Source organism: Rhinopithecus bieti, unplaced genomic scaffold, assembly GCF_001698545.2.
Source record: "Rhinopithecus bieti isolate Rb0 unplaced genomic scaffold, ASM169854v2 scaffold_47707, whole genome shotgun sequence".
Classification (NCBI taxonomy): Eukaryota; Metazoa; Chordata; class Mammalia; order Primates; family Cercopithecidae; genus Rhinopithecus; species Rhinopithecus bieti.
In genome coordinates this window covers 359,798-379,399 of record NW_016819117.1, presented here as the reverse complement: position 1 = coordinate 379,399, position 19,602 = coordinate 359,798, and the positions used below count along the sequence as shown (strand labels likewise).

The 19,602-nt window shown below is 53.2% G+C and overlaps 1 protein-coding gene across 1 annotated transcript in view; it reads left to right on the top strand.

Annotated features, from left to right (window-relative positions):
- The window catches only part of LMF1 (lipase maturation factor 1), an 84,838-nt gene that overhangs the window by 8,689 nt on the left and 56,547 nt on the right, over positions 1 to 19,602 (top strand). The window contains exon 3 of the mRNA XM_017858284.1: positions 6,695 to 6,705. Within this exon, the coding sequence (XP_017713773.1) occupies positions 6,695 to 6,705 (11 nt within the window). The remainder of the gene's footprint in view (positions 1 to 6,694; positions 6,706 to 19,602) is intronic.

The window sequence follows — 19,602 nt, the reverse complement described above, 5'->3', positions numbered from 1 at the left end:
TTTTTTTTGGAGATGGAGTCTTGCTCTGTCACCCAGGCTGGAGTACAGTGGCGCGATCTCAGCTCACTGCAAGCTCCGCCTCCCGGGTTCACGCCATTCTCCTGTCTCAGCCTCCTGAGTAGCTGGGACTACAGGCACCCGCCACCTCGCCCGGCTAGTTTTTTGTATTTTTAGTAGAGACGGGGTTTCACCATGTTAGCCAGGATGGTCTCGATCTCCTGACCTTGTGATCCGCCTGCCTCGGCCTCCCAAAGTGCTGGGATGACAGGCGTGAGCCACCGCGCCTGGCCTAAGTATATGCAGTTTTCAAGAGATATGCTTTAAATATAAAGGTACAGATTAGTTGAAAGAGGAAGGATAAAGTTAAAGAGGGACAGACGACATAAATGTACTGGAAAACTAGAGTGGCTGTATGAACTTTAGACAAATTTAAGTTCAAGACACGGAGTGTTACCGGAGGTGTACAGAGACAGAGACATTTTGTGGTAATAAAAGAGTTAATTGATCACAAAGACATAAAGGCATCACATACTGGAGCTCACAATATATGAAGCAAAAATTGCAGAAGTCAAGGAAGAAATATACAAATTCACAATTCTGTGTGGAGATTTTAACATCAGTCACTTTCAGTAATTGAAATAACAACTAAACAAAAAAAAATGAGGACATAGAAGATCAGAACGATACTATCAGCCACTTTGACATAGTTGATGAACCCCTTTACCCTGAAATACCTCCGAGTGTGTTTCCTAAGAAGAGTGTTCTTTTCATTCCCGCAGGGATCCGCTGCAGTAAGTTTAATGTGGTTGACGTTCTGTGACCGCATCTCTCGCTCATTTTCCAGTTTGTCATCTGACCTAAGAATAATCTTCATAGCATTTACTTTCCAGAGTAGGGTTAAGCGCTGGGTTTAGTTGTCCGGTCTCTTCTGGGACGTCCATCTTTTATGACACTGATATTTTAAAGTTATGCATCCCTTTAAATAAACGGTGTTCCTCTTTGGGGTGTGCCCGCTGTTTCCTGTGGTTGTCATCCCGGGCAGGGTGCTTCCTGTGGGGAGGACCCTCCCACGCCACCTGCCTTGTCCTCCATGATGCTGGTCCCCGGTGGGTGAGCCTGTGCTTCGATGTGGTTATCCAGGAATGGAGATATGTCCAAACCACTTCCCATGGCCCCGTGAGAGATGCATGGCAGCATTCCACAGCCATGACAGTGACCACGTGGGGAGGCTTCAAATAAGAAACATTTACTCTCCCACAGTTCTTGAGGCCAGAAGTCCGAAATCAGCGTGTCGGCAGTGCCAGTTCCCTCCGAGTCTCTATGGGAGGGTCCTTCCCTTCCCTCCGAGTCTCTACGGGAGGGTCCTTCCTTGTCTCTTCCAGTCCCTGGGGGCTCCGGGCGTCCCCGGCTTGTGGGCACATCACTCCAGTCCCTGCCACTTTGCCTTCTCCTCTTTGGTCTGTCTCAGGGTTCCTGGTACCTATCTCTGATGAGGACACCTGTGATCAGATAATCCAGGAGGCCCTCACCTCAAGATCCTTAATTATCTCCACAGAGATGCCTTTTCCAAATAAGATGGGGTTCAGGAATTAAGATGTGGACATGTCTTTCTGGGGACCTCCTTTTAGCCCACTGCCTCGGACTTCTCTGTAACAAAAATGGGCCCAGATAGCACATCCTGTTTTATTCGCTGTCTATTCACTTAATTCCTAAACAATTTTCATTACCTAGTCCTTATGACAATATTGGAAATAACTAAACTTTTTTTTACTTCCCATCAAATCGCAAGCATCTTCCCATCTCGCCGACGTTGTCTGACAGCAGCTTTGGGCAGCGTGTAGTGCTCCTGACAGAGGCAGAGGCCACATGGAGAGCGGTCTGGGTCGCCACAGAGACAGCAGGGTCAAGGCCTGACGCTGGCAGCCTCAGCAATGCACCGGTCAGGGCCTCAGCTGCCACGCGCCCATCTGGACTTCCGCTGCTCAGTGGAGTGTGTGGTGGCCACAGGGCGGTCTGTTACATGAGTTTGCTCATTGCGCCAAGCCCACTGGCCGGCACGTTGGTGGTGGTTCCTGGTTTTTTACTGCTGGAAGTGGCGCCTCAGTGGCCAGCTTTGTGGCGTAGGGATATTTTGCAGGGTTGTGACTTAGTGAGTGAGCTCCCAAGGTGGACGGCTGGATCAGGGTGTGCGTGGTGCCTGGTGGACGGATGCCGCCAGCCCGCACCCAGGGCTGCATCTCACGGTGGGGACAGCGTGCTGTTGTCCTGTTCCCTACTCAGAACATCCCATTTCCGAAAAACCAGAGTGTTTATAAGTGAAAATAATGTTATTTAAATACACATTTCTCTGCCAAGTAATTTTTCTTGGTTTTGCTCTTTTTTGTTTCTCTGGGGGTTTGTGTTTTGCCTTTGCCGTTCCCCTTTGGTGTGAATGTTCGTTGTTTATCCATCTGTAAAAGGCCCTGCTGTCCGGGAACTGGGCCCTTTGCCTCCAGCAGAAGGTAAACGCACGTGGAAGGTGCGACCCCTCGGCCGCATCCCATTCTGCACGCGACGGACTTTGCTTTCTGCACGGGGTTCCTCTGTGGAGTCCAGTCTGCCGTCTTTCCCCATTTTCACTGCTGCCTTTGGTGCTGCATCCAAACAGCCTCCAGCACTTTTTCCTTACACTTTTAAGGGCTATTTACATCCTGTTTTAAACTGCTCACCTGTAGTGAATGGAATATGTACTGTGAGGTCGGTTTTCACACAGTAATGGGAGCACCGCCCATCCGTCCATTCGTCTGTCTGTCCGTCTGTCCATGGGAGCCGCACGCGCACTGGGTGCTCCCTGTGCTGCCTGGCTTCAAAGCCCAGGTCCTCCCAACAGCCCTGGGACCTGGACTTCCTCTTGGCAGCTCCAGTAAGTGGCAACAGGCAACAGATGTTTGCGAAGACACCTCTTGTTATTACCATTTTATTTTCTCTGTTGTATGAACTTAAACATTGGGGTAGCAGCGGTCGTGTCTGCAGTGAGCCAGTTGCCTCACTGGCGCTGATGACCTGGTATGTGTGGTCCAGCCCCGTCCCCGCCGTCCCCGCGAGCCGCCGTCCAGCCCCATCCCCGCCGTCCCCACGAGCCACAGTCCAGCCCCATCCCCGCTGTCCCCGCGAGCTGCCGTCCAGCCCTGTCCCTGCAGTCCCTGTGAGCCGCCGTCCAGCACCGTCCCTGCCGTCCTCGTGAGCCTCCATCCAGTGCCATCCTTGCCGTCCCTGCAAGCCACCGTTCAGTCTAGCACTTCCCTGTGCCAGGCAAGCCATGGCCCTGCACAACGGGACCCAGCATTCTGACATTGCCAGTGCTAGCTGCCACCCCGTTCTGGTGACTGGGTGGGAGGCACAGTGGTCTGGTGGGTGCTGCACCCCCTCTCCTGTGGGGCGGGTAGACATGGAAGCCCCCCAGCTGTTCTCACCCAAAGGTGCTGTTCTTTTCCTGTGGTATTTTTTTGGTAACTTCTGTAAATAAATCCACACGTTTGGCCTTCACCACATGACAAAGACTTCAGTCTTGATGATGTGGTCAGCTGCAGACACAAGTCAGGAACCCAGGTGTGGTTCAGGAGAACATGGTTCATGATTAAGTTCCTACTACATACTTTCTAGATAGGCCTCCAGCAGAGTTCTTTATGCTAGGCCAGAAAGTGGAAGATTTCTTACAAATTTACAACTAGCCTACCCCAAAATGGGGAGCATAAAATTTAACAAATATTTACATGAGGCCTTTTTACAGATGATAAATAGCTGGAACCGAATGTGCTTTTAAATCAAAGGCTTCCTGTAGAAACAGGAGCCCTGTGAAGTGCAAGGGGGCAGGGCCTGTACTGGGGCCATGTGCAGCATCTGCAGGCCATCCGGGGTCTTGCTGCCTCCCTAGCACAGAGACCCCAACGGCCTGTCAGTCGGGTGTGAGGGCTCACGGGGGAGCAGGTTCCTGACCTCACAAGGCAGTCAGAGGGAGCATGTTAACCCCGACCATCCAAAAGCAAAATCTACGTCCCACCATCTGAGGAAGGACTTGAGTTTCTTTAAAGAACAAAACAGCAGAACAAACCCCAAAAGAACTCCATGGAGTCGGTATCTTCTAACGTAAGTCCCAACTGTTGAAAATATGATAGAAGCTATGAAAGTAATAAGTCGTTTTAGTTTTTCATGTCATTACCTTAGCTAAAACCTGCTATTTAAAGAATCTTTTATCAGGCAGCCTTGAAATTGAAAATTCAAAGCAGGTGAAGTGACAGAAGAATAGGTTTTGAAACACCCGCAGCCGAAGTGAAGGCAGCTGCATCTGGGCTCACCCCTTCTCCGCTCAACACTTGTATTTTGGTGGCACTGAGTCACTGAAACTCTTCCAGGCCTTGGTCCCTTCTGGTAAAAGCGTGAGGCTGCATCTTTTTAGATTGGGTCTCTTGCCCTGTCGCCCAGGCTGGACTGCAATAGTAGCGCGATCTTGGCTCACTGCAGCCTGGAACTCCTGGGCTTAAGCCATCTTCCAGCCTCGGCCCCAAAGTCACTGGGACTACAGGTGTGCGTTACCACACCTGGCTAACAAAAGAGCAAAGCTTTTATTCTTTATGGATTTTAAAAATCAGCTCCTTTTCCTTTCTCTGTTCAACTAAGGTTATGTATTGGGAACATTTTGGGGGTAAATTTATTTGTAGCATTAGCCAGTATGTACAGCGGCTGCGTGGAAGGTTTTGGTCATGGAAATGGGGGCAGGGAGTGCATCCTGCAGTCCATGGGGTGCGCTCTGTCCCTCCCAGCCTCCTTCCTCGGTCCACAGGGTGCCCCCTCCCTCCCAGCCTCCTTCTGCAGCCCACAGGGTGCCCTCTCTCCCTCCCAGCCTCCTTCCTCTGGAGTGAAAAGCAAATCCAGACTTAATCCTCTTTTACCTATAAATAGTGTGGATCTCTACCGGGTAAGGGATGATTTAAAAAGACGTCAGAGCCGCTGAGGCAGCCACACACCTGATGTGGTTTAAGAATGAGCCTTCCAGCGCTCTGTCCCCACCCACCTCCCTCACAGCTCAGATGTCGTTTGTCATGGCCTTCGCTGTGTTTTTATTGTGATGTCAAGGGGGAAATCACAGACATATTCAAAGGTCGGATGGTGTAGGGAGCCCTGGGGCGGGCAGTGGGCCCTGAGGGCCGCCCCACACCTGTAGCCTTTCGTTCCTGTAGATTTCATTAGGCAACGCTGCTGCTTAATGTCTTTAGCGAGATGTAATTCACATACCGTAAAACTGCATTTAAAGCAGGCTTGTCCACACACGGCTCAGGATGGCTTTGAATGCGGCCCAAAGCAAATTCATAAACTTTCTTAAAACGTTATGAGTTGTTTTGTTTTTAGCTCATCAGCCATCAGTAGTGTTAGTATATTTTATGTGTGACCCAAGACAATTTTTCTTCTTCCACTGTGGCCCACGGAAGCCAAAAGATTGGACATCCCTGATATAAAGTGTACAAGTCAATGTACATATTCATGGACTCTGATGCCATCAGCACCAAGTTTAAAACATTCTGGCCGGGGCAGCTCACATCCGTCATCCCAGCACTTAGGGAGGTGGAGGCAGGAGGATCACCTGAGTCCAGGAGTTAGACCAGCCAGGGCAACGTGGCAGAACCTCTATAGAAAATACAAAAATTAGTGGGGCATCATGGTGCAGACCTGCGGTCCCAGCAACCTGGGAGGCTGAGGCGGGAGCATTGCTTCAGCCCAGGAGGTTGAGGTTGAGTAGTGAGCTTATGCACCACTGCACTCCAGCCTGGGTGATGGAATGAGACTGTGTCTCAAAAACAAAAAATTCTGATCAACCCCAGAAGACACCTGGCGATCTACGGCCTGTGTCTGTGGACTGGCCTGTTGTGTACATTTCATGTCCACGAACCACATACTGTGCCTTCTGCGTCGGGCATGGCACTGAGCACCTGAGGCAGGGCTCCTCCCACGGGCATCGGTGCGTCCTGCCCGCCTCTTGCAGGACCATAGTGGCAGAGGGGATTTCTTCTGGAGCCCATGGGTAGGTGTTGCTGTGAGGTGGGGTGGGGTTAGGGAGGCCAGAGGCGGAGGCAGGTGTGGGATGTGTTGGAAGCTGTGTGTTCGGTGCATGTGGGGGGGCTCCACGTTTGTGATTTGGGGTCCTCTAGACATGCATGCTGCTTGCCTGCGGCTCCGCCGGCTGAGGGTGAGAAGCAGGTCACAGCATCACTGAAGCCCCTTTTGGTTGCAATTCCCGCCTTTCCCAGCCTTTCCCACCAATTCCTTTCATTCAAGATCCGTTTTCTAATGATCTGCACTCGAGGTCATGTGATGGCCTTACATTTTCAGATTCCAAAGGATGACATTTTTGGTGGCATTTAATTGATGCTGCAAAAAAATAAGTATTAATTCACTCATCCGCAAAATACGTATGTTTAATTTCTGTGGGTGCATCGTCGGTGTATCTGGGAATGTGTTTTGGTTGCCTGTTCTGGGCCTGCCTGTGTGCGGGCCGTGGGGAGGGGTCCTGTTCCCCTAATGCCCAGTGGGCAGGTCCCCCTGGCAGGGTTTCCCTGACCCCACACTGTCCTGGGCGCCGGGGTGGGCTTCACTCAGGGGGGAAGCTGGGTTTTGGTCGAGATAAGCCAAAGTGTTAATACGCGTTTCTTTCGTTTTTCAGGTACTCCTTCGGTAAGTGAGATGCACTTAGAGAAAGCTCCGCGATAGTTGAGCGTTGTGTGTTTGGTATGTACTTCACACACTTTTCCTGGCCTCTTCCGTTCCTTCGCCTCTGCCATCAGCCTTCCCAGGATGCACGGATGGCAGTGGTGAGCGCTTGTGATCTGATCCGTGCCTCCTCCCTGGATGTGGGAGCTCCTGGGCTTCCAGGTCCCAGGCACCTACAGACGCATGGCCGCACGTGTGATCGTAGGCATCTCAGAGGTGTAGTCTCCCCACTGCTGCCCTGGAGCAGAGGCAGAGCACCCACGGGCCCATCCCCCGTGGACACTTACGCTGTGTGCACCTCGGCACAGAGAAGGTTCATGTTGCTCACGGCGCTAACGCTGTTGGGCACTTTGGCTTGTGCTTTGTTTGGTGGAGGGGATCGGAGGTCCTCCCTATCCCACACAACACAGTCAATACTGGAGGACGGGAAGAGGGCAGCTGCCCAGTGGACAGGACAGGATCAGAGGATAGTGGGTGCACCCTCCATTGGGCCCAGAGGCCTCCAGAATGTCATGGGACACACAGTGGCTTGATCAGTGGACCTGATTCCCGGACCTTGGGAAGGATGACCACTCCCTACCCCTGCCTTTCTCCCTGACCTCAGGGCACAGATGGAAGGGCCGGTCTCTGCTGGTAAAGGCCCTGGCCTGGGCCTCTCACTCAGGCTGTCTCTGCCCTGACCTCTCTGGCTGTCGGCCCCCTTCCTGGGAGAGCAGGGGTGGCCTGTCTGGGCGTGGATCTTTGCCTGCCCCTTTCACAGTCTCAGGCCTTAGGGCCTGTATCCTTGCGGTAGAGGTCACTGTCTTCATGCTTTTATTCCTCACATATTTTCATTCCTTTTGAGCACCAGAGATGCTGGAAATTTGGTTTGAATCAAAGAAAGGAAGAACATCACAATCTGTTAAAATGTAAATATAAAAGAACCTTATTCCTGATTTTAATCACCTTAAAAGGCAGGTACCTGTCATTGCAGAGGACCAGGCCACCTCAGCCACTGTCACTCATGGGTTTCCTGGCTGCTGGGTGCCGCCTGGCTCAGCGTGCACTGTCACGGTGTGCAGCTCTGCATGCTTACATCTGTTCATTGTTTCCGTGTTTTTCTTAAAGCAAGAAGCAATGAATTATTTCAGGAATTCCTTTTCCATTTGCAAATCTGACACGACCTGGTCGGAACCAGCTGGTTCTGTGCCCACCAGTCGCGTGGCTGCATCAAGAGAGCAGAGTGCCCACGAGTGTGGGAGCAAGTAGAAGTAAGGAAGCACGTGCGGTGGCCTCAGTCCCAGGCCTCCCCCCGAGTGCGCCAGGAGGAGCAAGTAGACGTAAGGAAGCGTGTGTGGTGGCCTGAGTTCCAGGCCTCCCCCAGAGTGCACCAGGAGGAGTGAGTAGACGTAAGGAAGCGTGTGCGGCAGTCGGAGTCCCAGGCCTCCCCCAGAGTGCGTCAGGATGCATTCAGTACCAAAATGCCCACAGAGAAAACGATATTCTTCAACACTTAGATAAACAAATCTTTTCTTAGTAAATTTTATTTATTTAAAATTACAACAGGCCGGGAGCAGTGGCTCATGCCTATAATCTTAGCAGTTTAGGGGCTAAAGCTAGATCACTTGAGCCCAGGAGTTCGAGACCAGCCTGGGCAACATAGCAAGACCCTATCACCACAAAAAAACTTTAAAAAATTAAAATCGTAAATTACAACAGTATTATTTTTTCCTAGTTCTTATGAGGAGCGAAACCTTTAGGTCCTAACACCTGTATTTAGTGGGAGAAGTCCCTGCTGTCTGATGCTGTGAATCCTGAGCAGTGATCATGAAACCGAATCCTGTGAGGCCAGTGCACACGGCCAGCACCGCTGGGGCCACGCGCAGGCAGGGGCAGGCTCAGGGAGCAGCAGCCCATGTGTGTGTGTTCCTTGTGAGGGATGGGCCTGCGAGTGCTGCCCTGTCTCAGCACCGAGGCCTCAGGACCCATTGCTGAGGATGAGAAGGCCTGGAGCCCACCCTCCCCGTGCCTTCGCCCGTGAGGCCTCCTGGGGAACATAGCCTCTCTAAATAGGGTGTGGGGGAAGCGCCTGGGGAAGTGGACTCCAAGAGGCATTGCTGGAGCGGCAGAGGCCGTTCAGGGGCCGGGTGACTCTGGAGCCCCCCTCCCGTGTCCCCAACCACTTGCTGAAGCAAAAGCAATGGGGTCTGCATGGGGGGTGGGACGTGAGCCTGTGTGGCCGCCGTCAGGGGCTGTGCTTGTGCTCCCAGCGGACGGAAGTCCGTCTTCTGCGCCCGTGTCTCCCTGGGTGTTCTCAGGTGCGCGTCACACATTCTAACGGATTCTTTAGTGGCAGGTGGTAGTTGTAGGGACTCAGAAGCGAATCATTGACTCGTTAATGTTAATGTTTTCCGCCTGGGAGTCCTTGTGAGCCTGAGTTTCATGTTGTGTCTGACCCTGCAGCGGCTCAGCACGTCACTTTGGACTGTCGCTCAGAAATTCAGAAGACTCATAGTAGCTTCGGCAGAGCTCTCCCTGCCTTCCGAGCGGCTACGCGTCTTTGAACTCTCTTCCCTTCCCTGATCTTGGAGAACATAGAGCTGCCAGTTACTGAGGTATGACGCCGGGTGCTGGGCCTCAGAACAGCTAAACCAAAGGCACTGGAAGGTCAGGCCTCCTAATCTGAGACCTCTGGGGAGGCTCCTTTCCTGTGGCCTGGTTCGGGGCGGCCTGGGAGAAGGCAGTTTGTGCCTGTGCCCCTCATCTCATCCGAGTCACGTGTGCTTCTGTGTCCATCTCAGTGACCATCCTTGTCTTCATTTTGCACAGTGGGCTTTAGTGGAGATCAGGTGGCTCTGGGCGTGGCGGGGGAGGTGGAGGGTGAGGGGTGGGGGCGGTTACCGGGACCCTACGGCCTGGTAAGCAGCATCCTCCGGCAGTACGCGCCCCCAGGCAGCAGCCAGCTGGCTCCTGGTGGTCCAGGCTTCCAGGGCACCCACCTAGCCCGGCCACTGGCACATGTGTTTTTACAATTAATTGAAGCTAAATGAAATAAAAAGCTCTAGTCCTTGGTTGCGTTGGCTGTACCCACGTGCTCTGCATATAGCTGTGGCTTCCCCGCTGGGCGGTCGCAGGCCTTTTTTTTTTTGTTTTTGAGACTGAGTCTCACTCTGTTGCCCAGGCTGGAGTGCAGTGGCGGCAATCTTGACTCACTGCAATCTCCGCCTCCCAGGTTCAAACAGTTATCTGCCTCAGCCTCCCAAGTAGCTGGGATTACAGGTGCCCACCCCCAGGCCCGGCTAATTTTTGTATTTTTAGTAGAGACAGGGTTTCACAATGTTGGCCAGGATGGCCTCCATCTCCTGACCTCAGGTGATCTGCCCACCTCGGCATCCCAAAGTGCTGGGATTACAGGCATGAGCCATTGTGCCTGGCCCCAGACCATTCTCAACCCAGCACAGTCTGCAGAAGCTGCCAGTCAAAGATCCTAACATTTCACTAGTAGCAAACCCTGTCTTCTGAGGGCTCACGGCTGGGTGTGGGCTCCCCGGGACATGCTCTCGCAATGCAGTGGGCGTGAGCGGGACCGGCCTGAAACACACGCAGCCGCTCTTAGTGAAATGGCCGCCGGCTGGGGAGTCCGCACACCCCCTCCGCTAGTGTCTTCCTTTTTCTCAGGGTGACCACACCGTCCACAGAACGTTTACGTTTCTTTTCTTTTCAAGTCAGGGTCTTGCTCTGTCGCCCAGGCTGGGGTGCAATGGCACAATCTCAGCTCCTTGACCTCCCGGGCTCAGGCCATCCTCCCGCCTCAGACTCCTGATTAGCTGGGACTACAGGCGCACTGCCTTGGCCAGCTAATTTTTAAACTTTTTGTCAAGATGGGGTCCCACTGTACTGCCCAGGCTGGTCTTTGGGTCTCTGTTCGCATCTCTCTATTGTTGTAAGAGCACCTCCGGTGAGCTCGCCTGCTGCTGTCCTGGGCTTTGTGTCCCAGGGCCCTGCGCCCTGTTCAGACGGACGCGACTGCTGGGCAGGAGGAAGCCACGTTCGTCGGGGCCGCGCTTTCCAGGACACAGGAAAACCACAATATTTGTTAAACCCCATTCTGCCATCCGTGTTTCTGCTGGAGTTTAGATAGAGCTGAGCTTTGAGGGCTGCTGAGTTTGGTAACATTCACTTCAAAGAAGGAGCCTGACGGCAATGAATTCCGCAGCCCCAAGCGCAGCCGTTTCCTGCCGCCTGTAGTGAGTGCACCTTTTGATATTCATTGAGCCTGGATCTGGGAGTCTCTGGAGCCTCCAGCCGCCCTTGTGCATTGGAAAGGATGCAGGAACCCGAGAGGACCCACAGCAGTGGGTGGCGGGGCTCCGTGGGGCAGCTGCTTTCCCTCCAGGACCAGGCCTCTTTTGCTGGCAATGCACCGTTCCCCAGTGTGTGGGCCTGTCCCCCCAGCTTGGCCCCATCCCCCGAGTGTGGGCCACGTCCTCCAGCGTGGTCCCTGGCCCCCCGCACAGTCCCCATCCCACATGGGGCACCATGCCTAGCGCCTGGTTCTGTAAGGAGAGCAGGCTCTAGGAAGGGGCTCCCGTCTGCAGTTTGGTGAGGTTGAAACAGCAAAGGCCGCAGCTGCTGTTCTGGGACTGAGACCAGGGCCGGTCCCCAGTGCTTCTGGAGACGCTTTCTGGCCCTTCCCAGGCCTGGACAGCCGGGAGGGATGGCCGGGCTTTCAGGCATGGGCAAGGGATGGGACAGGATTGTGACCCCACTGGCCGCTGGGATGTGACCAGGGGAAGGAGAGACTCATGGTGAGGGGTCCTGGAACCAGGGGGCAGCCTTGTGTGAGGAGGGGGCAGAGGCCACAGGGGCTGCGGCAGGGCAGGGCTTCCTCCGGTTCAGCTCCCGGGCCATTTTGCAGAGTCCTTGTGCCCAGATAGAGTCCCAGAGGAAGACCAAGAGGTTCCCAAGGCCTTTGGAGTGTTTTAGGCCCCCAAAATGGTTTTGTAATTTATTTGTGATTTTAGTCTGATGGACTTGGGTGTGTGTAGGTGTCTGCCTCCAGGTGATCCTACCCCATCTTGCACCACTGGGTCCCCTGGGGGTATGGGGTGAGTTCGTGGGGCGTGGGGTGGGCTTGTGGGGAGTGGGGATGGGCTCGTGCAGGGGACCAGGCGGTTGATGGTGACTGCCTGAGGGGAGGGGCTGGACGCCTTGCCCCCCTGCTGCCTCAGGGTGAAGTGAGGGTGTCAGCTGGGGATGTGCAGAGGAGTGAGGGTCCTGGGACCCAGGGAAGGGTTCTGGAAGTCTCCACCTTCCCAGAATATTCCTTTGTAGGAAGTGGGTTCTGTTTCTTACTACAGTCCCATCCAGGTGAGCGTTGGACAGGTCAGGGCCTGAGGGAATTTGGGGTCCTTGGAGTAAGAAGCTTCGTTGATGAATGATTGGTTTATCCTCATCTTCTGCAAGGCCAGTGCCAGCTGGTCTGGGGCCTTCCTCTCTGCTGGGCCAGGTGTCCGCACAGACACACAGGCGGCCTGGGTCTCATTGGGATTGGACTGTGGTTGAGCTGAAAACACGTGGAGGCCGTGGGGGGATGTCCACGTAGCGGGTGTGAGGAATGAATCTCAGCGGCAACAGGTGCTCCTGTGTGAGCCACGGAGGCAGGACGGGTGGGCTGTCCCCGCGTCGGGTGCCTGTCGGGGCGGCGGCCTGGGGCTCATTGCAGGTTGTGCTGGAACTCAGTTGTTTGTCGCTACATTAGGAGGCTGTCCTAGCACACCGGCCCTCCTGGGTTTTGCTGCTGTGCTCTTGCCAGGAGGGAAACTTCCCCACCTCTCAGGTCTGTTTTCTAGGCGGTCCCCACGCAGGCCGAGTGTCACCGGGCGTGTGCGGGGCCCCAGACACCAGCCTAGGGAGTTTTCCATTGCGGCAGCACCGCTCGCCAGCTGTTGTGAATTAAATACTCCGTGTGACCCTTCACCCTTGCCACTCTTAAATTCATGCTTTAAAAACAGTGTAATGAGGGGTTTACTGGCCCAAATGGAAGTTTTTATGAAGCCCTATTAGTGCTGGAGCAGAGCCTGCCTGCAGGAAGCCATTGCTGGGTGAGCTCTGAGCCTCCTGGGCTGTGCCAGGCTCTACCAAGCAGCCCCAGTCCCCGCCATGCAGAGCCCTCCTGCCCCTTTAGCTGATGGCCCTTCCCTCCCCTTCCCAGCTCCCAGGGTCAGGAATGCAGTTTCTTTTAATTAAATTATTCCCTAATCAGAGGCAGCCTTGATGGCCTCTACTGGGAACTGGCCCAGCTGCCAGGCTGCAACCAGTGGCTGAGCCAGCCCCTCTCTGGGTCCTTTCCGCCCCGCTCCTGCGTTGATTTAATTGCACGGCCCCTCCCTGGGGGAGAAGCGTCCTGTAGAGTGTGGTTCCAGAGGGTTCCCTCAAACCGGGAGGCAGAGCCCTTCCCCGTCACCTTAGGGGGCCTGGAGTGCCCGTGGGACCTTAGGAGGCAGAGCCCTTCCCTGTCACCTGGGGCGGAGTGACCCGTGGTTCCGGAGGGAGGCAGACGCCTCCCCGTCACCTGGGGCTGGCTCGTGACGTGGTCCTGCGATAGTCTCTGGTCTCAGTGTCTGGTGTGTCTTCATAGGAGGCAGGGAGGCCCCTTTGGATACTTAGACCCTGCGTGGACGTAGCTAGCCCCGTGAACTTCCCACAGCCATCCCAGATGAGAAAGGGCCTTGAACGCTTCATGCTGGTCTCACCACGAGTGGCCCTGGTTGGCCCATGAGAGAAGAGATGGCTGCCCTCAGACTTCCATCTTGGAGGCCTCTGGGCCTGAGTCTCGCCTGAGCTAGTAGCCCTTCTGGATCTCCAATCTGCCACTGTCAATTGGGTCTCTGGCCTCCACTGGATGTTGTTCGCCTGGTGGCTTCTCATGTCAACCTACTTACCAGGCGTTGTCTTCTGGGGCTACATTGGACCACACTTAGGGTCAGGATGCTGCTCCAGGAGCTCAGGTAGAGGAAAGAGGTGGCACATGGGGGACCCGAGGGAGCAGTGCATCCTGGCGACGCAGGCTCCCTGGGGTCTACATGCACCAGCACAGTGAAGGAGAAAAGGAAGCTCATGGTGGGACGCCATGGGGCCCCTTAGGGTGTGTGCTGTGGTGCCAGTTTCACCTTCTTACACGTTTGGCACATGGTGGGCACTTGTTTTAGTGTAGCCTTTTCTCATCTAATTTTCATCCACCATGTAACCTCCTGTCAAGTCCGTCTATCTCATGCCAACACATTGACCCAACCGCAGACATAATGCAAACACACATGCAAACATTGGCGCACCACAAGACCCCATCGTAGCAGATCATATGCAACATGCACGCATGTGCACACAGAATGCGCGATCATGTGCAGACCACACCTGAATGCGTGCACACACCACACATATGCAGCCACATGTAAATGTGCAACACGTGCACACTTATGACGATCATATGCAAACATGCACACACAGACAGTATGCAGATCATAGCAAACCCACATAGCGTATGCAGTATCATTATTGCAAACGTGTCGCATGTGCACACCCCACGTATGTTATCATGCAAATGTGCACACATGCGCACGTAACCTGTCTGCCAGTCATGCACCACATGCACATTGCGCACACAGACCACTGTATGAGATTCATATACAAACATGTGCACACGTGCACACACGTAGCGATCATATGCAACGCACACACGTGCCTATGTAGGTTATATGCAAACACGTGCATGCGTGACATAACTATGCAGATCCTATGCAAGATCATATGGCACAGACCGACATGCAGATTCATTATGCAAAATCATGCACACGGCAGACCCAGTATGCCGATCTATCAAAACCGTGCACACACGTGCAACATTTGCAGTATATGCAAACACATGCATCCATACGACACATATCCAGCTCATACACGTGCACACACGCATATGCGATGATAGCAAACAGCACAGATTTTTTTTGCACTACACAGACTGTATGCAGGTATTCATCATGCAAACACGTGCACATGTATGCAGCTCATATGCAAACACGTGCACACATGCGCACACAGACACATATGTAGATCATGTGCAAACACATGCACACACAGACACATGCAGATGCAGACACAGGATTTAGGGGTAAATGTTTGCTTTACTCAAACAGGGCCATATTAGATACATTTCTTTGCCTTTTTTCCGTTTACTAATATCTGATGGAAATTATTAAGTTGAACCTAGAAAAAAAGGATGTATATATAAATAAAAATTATATATATAATTTTTTTTCTGAGACAAGGCCTTGCTCTGTTGTCCAAGCTGGACTACAGTGGCACAATCACAGCTCATTGCAGCCTCGACCTCCCCTGACTCAAGTGATCCTCCCACATCAGCCTCCCAAGTAGCTGGGACCACAGGCATGAACCACCACACGTAATTTTTTTATTTTCATTTTTATAGAGACAGGGTCTTGCTATGTTGTCCAGGCTGGTCTCGAACTCCTAGGCTCAAACTGTCTTCCTGTCTTGACCTCCCAAAGTGCTCCAGGGGATTACAGGCATAAGCCACCACGCCCACCGAGAAAACAGATTTTAAAGGCCGTTTTGTCTCATTCACGTGAACATTAACATTTTGTTGGTTTTGAATTTCTCCCATCATGTTGTTACCCATTGCTATTTCAAAGCCATGGTTATCTCTTTACTATGCAGGATTCTCAGCTACTGAGGAACGGTTTTATTGCTGTAATTAATACTTCCAGTCCTGAATTCCCTTGGGTGCCTTTAATCTAGAATCTTCGGCATCGCTTTTTAATTGTTTTTATGTTAGACTGTATGGATGCCGGATGTTTGGTGGCATCGCTCTTTGTTCCTGTGGATTAGTGGCAGTGACGGTGAGCGTGGAGCTTCCTGTGTGGCCCTGTGGTGGCTGAAGAGGGCGGTTTCATCACTACCTGTTCTGCAGGGGGCAGCTGAGCCCAGCGGGCGTTCAGGGACTTGCTCCCAGCACCCCGCGGACGAGGGTCTGATTCACGCGTTCCTCCCCTCCACCCTCCCACTGCCAGCCACAGGGCATAGTCTGTGCGGTGGCCTTGCCACCCCCTAGCAGGCCTGCGTCCGTTCTCCCGCCTGGGGCTTAATACTTGTTTCCTCCTTTTCCCCACTCCCCATTGCCAGAACCGCCATAGATCATCCCCTTCGTGGGTCTTTTCAAAGAGCTGGTTTTATCTATCAGAATTTTAAAATATACTCGAGCTCATTAATTTTTGCCTTCTGTAGGTTGCTTGCTTTTTCTGGGAGAAAGGGGTTTATCATTTCCAGTGCCTGGAATTGGTTGATTCAGTTATTTTCCATTTCTTCTTCTCTGCTAATGAAAGCCAACTGGAGGGCGGCTACCCTCTTCTGGCTGTGTCCCTGCCCCACCCCATCATCTGAGGCCCGGTGCTGCCCCGACAGTGGCCGATGATGTGGTTTTATAACCTTCAGCGCTGATGCCTTTAGACCAAGGACCACCTGGAGAAATGCTTCGAAAATGCCACATGCTCAGGGTTTTACAGGTGACCTGTTGTTTCTTAACTTTGATTTTATTACACTGTGGCCAATGTGGCCTGAAGATTGTTCTTGCCGGGCGCGGTGGCTCAAGCCTGTAATCCCAGCACTTTGGGAGGCCGAGACGGGTGGATCACGAGGTCAGGAGAATCGAGACCATCCTGGCTAACACGGTGAAACCCCGTCTCTACTAAAAAATACAAAAACTAGCTGGGCGACGTGGCGGGTGCCTGTAGTCCCAGCTACCCGGGAGGCTGAGGCAGGAGAATGGCGGGAACCCGGGAGGCGGAGCTTGCAGTGAGCTGAGATCCGGCCACAGCACTCCAGCCTGGGTGACAGAGTGAGACTCCGTCTCAAAAAAAAAAAAAAAGAAACAATTAGGCATGTGTATAATTAGTCCAATTGTAGTACCTGACTTATAATACTATTACCTGACTTATAATACTAACAGAAGCACCTGCCTTATCAGCTCTCCGCCAAATGCTGTTCTGCAGACAGCCCTTTTATCACTTCCAGCACGCATTCCGGTATTGTCTGTCTTTCTGACTGAGAGGTTTATATGGATTATTCTTCGCACATCCCAGTTAGACACTGTGTATACGTGTCCTCTTAGGAATGACAGGGATTGCCCTCACACACCCTAATGTTCTTCTCATTAGTGTAGCTATGTCATAAATATAATTTTTATTAGTTTGATAGTCTTTATTTTGACTCTGTAAATATTGTGACTGCTGAGCCAAGTAGTGAACTATAACAACTTCTTTTCTAATAACTCTTCCTTTTTCTTGGAGTTCATAGTTGCCTCTTCTTTTTTGATTGGCTTAGTTTTTCATCACTGATCATATCTCACTAATTTCTTCCAACTGTACCAGCACAACTGGTCAACCCTTTCCAGTACTGTTGTTTTTACAGAATCAAACACATCGGACAATCCATCAGTTTTTTTTTCTCCACTTTGTGAAGATTTCCACTCAGGACCTCATTGTTACTGCTTGGAGCAGATGCTTTGTAGGTCTGTGGATCTGGAGATTGTGAGGTAGGTTCTCTGCCAGATTGGGTGCCACTGACGAGTTTGTCCCTGTGCCCATCCCAGGGATCCTAAGATGGTTCCCAGGAGCAGGTGACCTCACTGCACTGAGGGTAAGCCTCAGAGTCCACAGCCCTTCCTCCACTTCCTTCTAAAGCAGTATTCTTACGGAGGATTTTTTTTTTTTAGAGATGGGATCTTGCTATGTTGCTCAGGCTAGTCTCAAACGACTGGGCTCCAGCTGTCCTGCCACCTCAGCCTCCCGAGAAGCCGGGACTGTCCATGCAAACCACCAGGATCCTTTTTAAACTCCGCGTGATCACACTTATAGAAAGACATGTAAAAGCAGCTGGTGAGATGGGTCCTTCTCTCAGCTTGTCCAGCCATGGTGGTCACTGTCTGGTAGGGTGAGCCATTGTTGTCCTCACACGGCCCTGTGGGGCTGCCCTGCCGGGCAAAGGCATGTGCGTCCAGAGTCGTGCAAGCAGCAGAGAGGCCAGAAGCTCTTTTGGTACCATCAGACACTGTTGTGGCCACCAGCTGGGGGAGACGCAGACACAGGTGCAGGTTCGGTGCATGGCCCCAGGCAGGGGAGACGCAGACACAGGTGCAGGTTCGGTGCATGGCCCCAGGCAGGGGAAACACAGAGAAAGATGCAGACTCTGGTCCCCATACCCTCTGCCACCCGTCCCGCGCTTCCCCTGCTCTCTATTACTTGGGCCCCACGCCCTCTGCAGCCCGTCCTGCACCCCCCCCTGCTCCCTGACTCAGGCCCTGTGCCCTCTGCTGCCCGTCCTGCACTCCCCCTACTCCCTAACTCAAGCCCCACACCCTCTGCCGCCTGTCCTGCGCTCCCCCTGCTTTATGATGCTGTCAGACAACTATCTCCTGTTTTTATCTTTCCAGCCCTGGATCAAGCTCCCTGAGAAGTCTAGTGGGGAAGGGTGTTTAGAGACCAAGATGTGGGTGCTGGGGTACCTGTTGCTACTGGGGTGCTGTGGCATCTCGGCCCCTCAGCGGGCAGAGTTAGGAAATACGTGACTGTTCAGGAAGCCACGTAATGGGGAGGAATGAACTGTGGACAGTGGGACCCTCGCAGGCCATAGTGCGCCGTGCTGGTGTCTGCAGCTGCCGCGTCCACCCCACCCTCCTCGCCCCTGCTCTGTTTTATCATGAAGCAGATTCCAGGCATCGCATTCCCACATTTGGAAATGCTTCCTCACACGCCTGAAGACAGGGCCTTTGCAACAGCACAGCACCTGAAAACCAAGGCGGCTTTCTTCATGTCCATGTTAGTAATGCCTTTTCTCAGCTGTTGGTCCACACACGGGCTGGCCGCGCTGGGTGGACGCCCACACGCTGTCTCCCTGCTTCAGGTCCTGCTGGGTCTGTTCCCCAGTGGCCACTCTGCCTGCCTGGCTGCCGGTCACTGTGGGCTGGGAGTGAGAGCTCGCGGCTGGATCAGAACCCACTCTGTGGCCCCCTCGGGAGGTGGCTGCCTTCTCCCACCTTGCCTTGGAGGTGAGATTGTGCGGGGACCAGCACTTCCCTGATCTGCCCGTGAGATAGCCCCTGGGTGGTTGCTGCCAAGGAGCATGGCTGGGCGGGACAGGGTGCCCCGGGCTGCCTGGACGTTTGGCTGGGCCTGCGGGACAGGGTGCCCCATCTGCCTGGATGTTTTCTGTCCAGGCCACCGTCCCTCGTCGCCTCTGTCCCATGTCGGCTGTTTGGAATGTGTCGCTCTGGACTTCATCTGGGATAAACAGCTGATTCTCTCCCCTTACTCCTCAGCTGCGGGGGAATGCTGGTTTCCAGGCCTGCTCGCAGGATTTTTAATGTTCCGCCCAGACCTTGCTGACACCTCTGAGTGGCTGAGCCTGTTTCTGTAGATTCTCTTACTTATGTTTTGTTTTTAAATTTTCTGTGTAGTCAATCTTTTTTACGTTTCAAACCTTTTAACCTTTATTGTTTTTTTTCCTAAGAATTGTATAGTAAAACCCGCATAGGAACCGCCTGGATGCTGTAGGTTCTGTTTACGGGGTCTGCTGCATCGTTATGTAGCGGGCCTGGATGCTGTAGGTTCTGTTTGCGGGGTCTGCTGCATCGTTATGTAGCGGGCCTGGATGCTGTAGGTTCTGTTTGCGGGGTCTGCTGCATCGTTATGTAGCGGGCCTGGATGCTGTAGGTTCTGTTTGCGGGGTCTGCTGCATCGTTATGTAGCGGGCCTGGATGCTGTAGGTTCTGTTTGCGGGGTCTGCTGCATCGTTATGTAGCGGGCCTGGATGCTG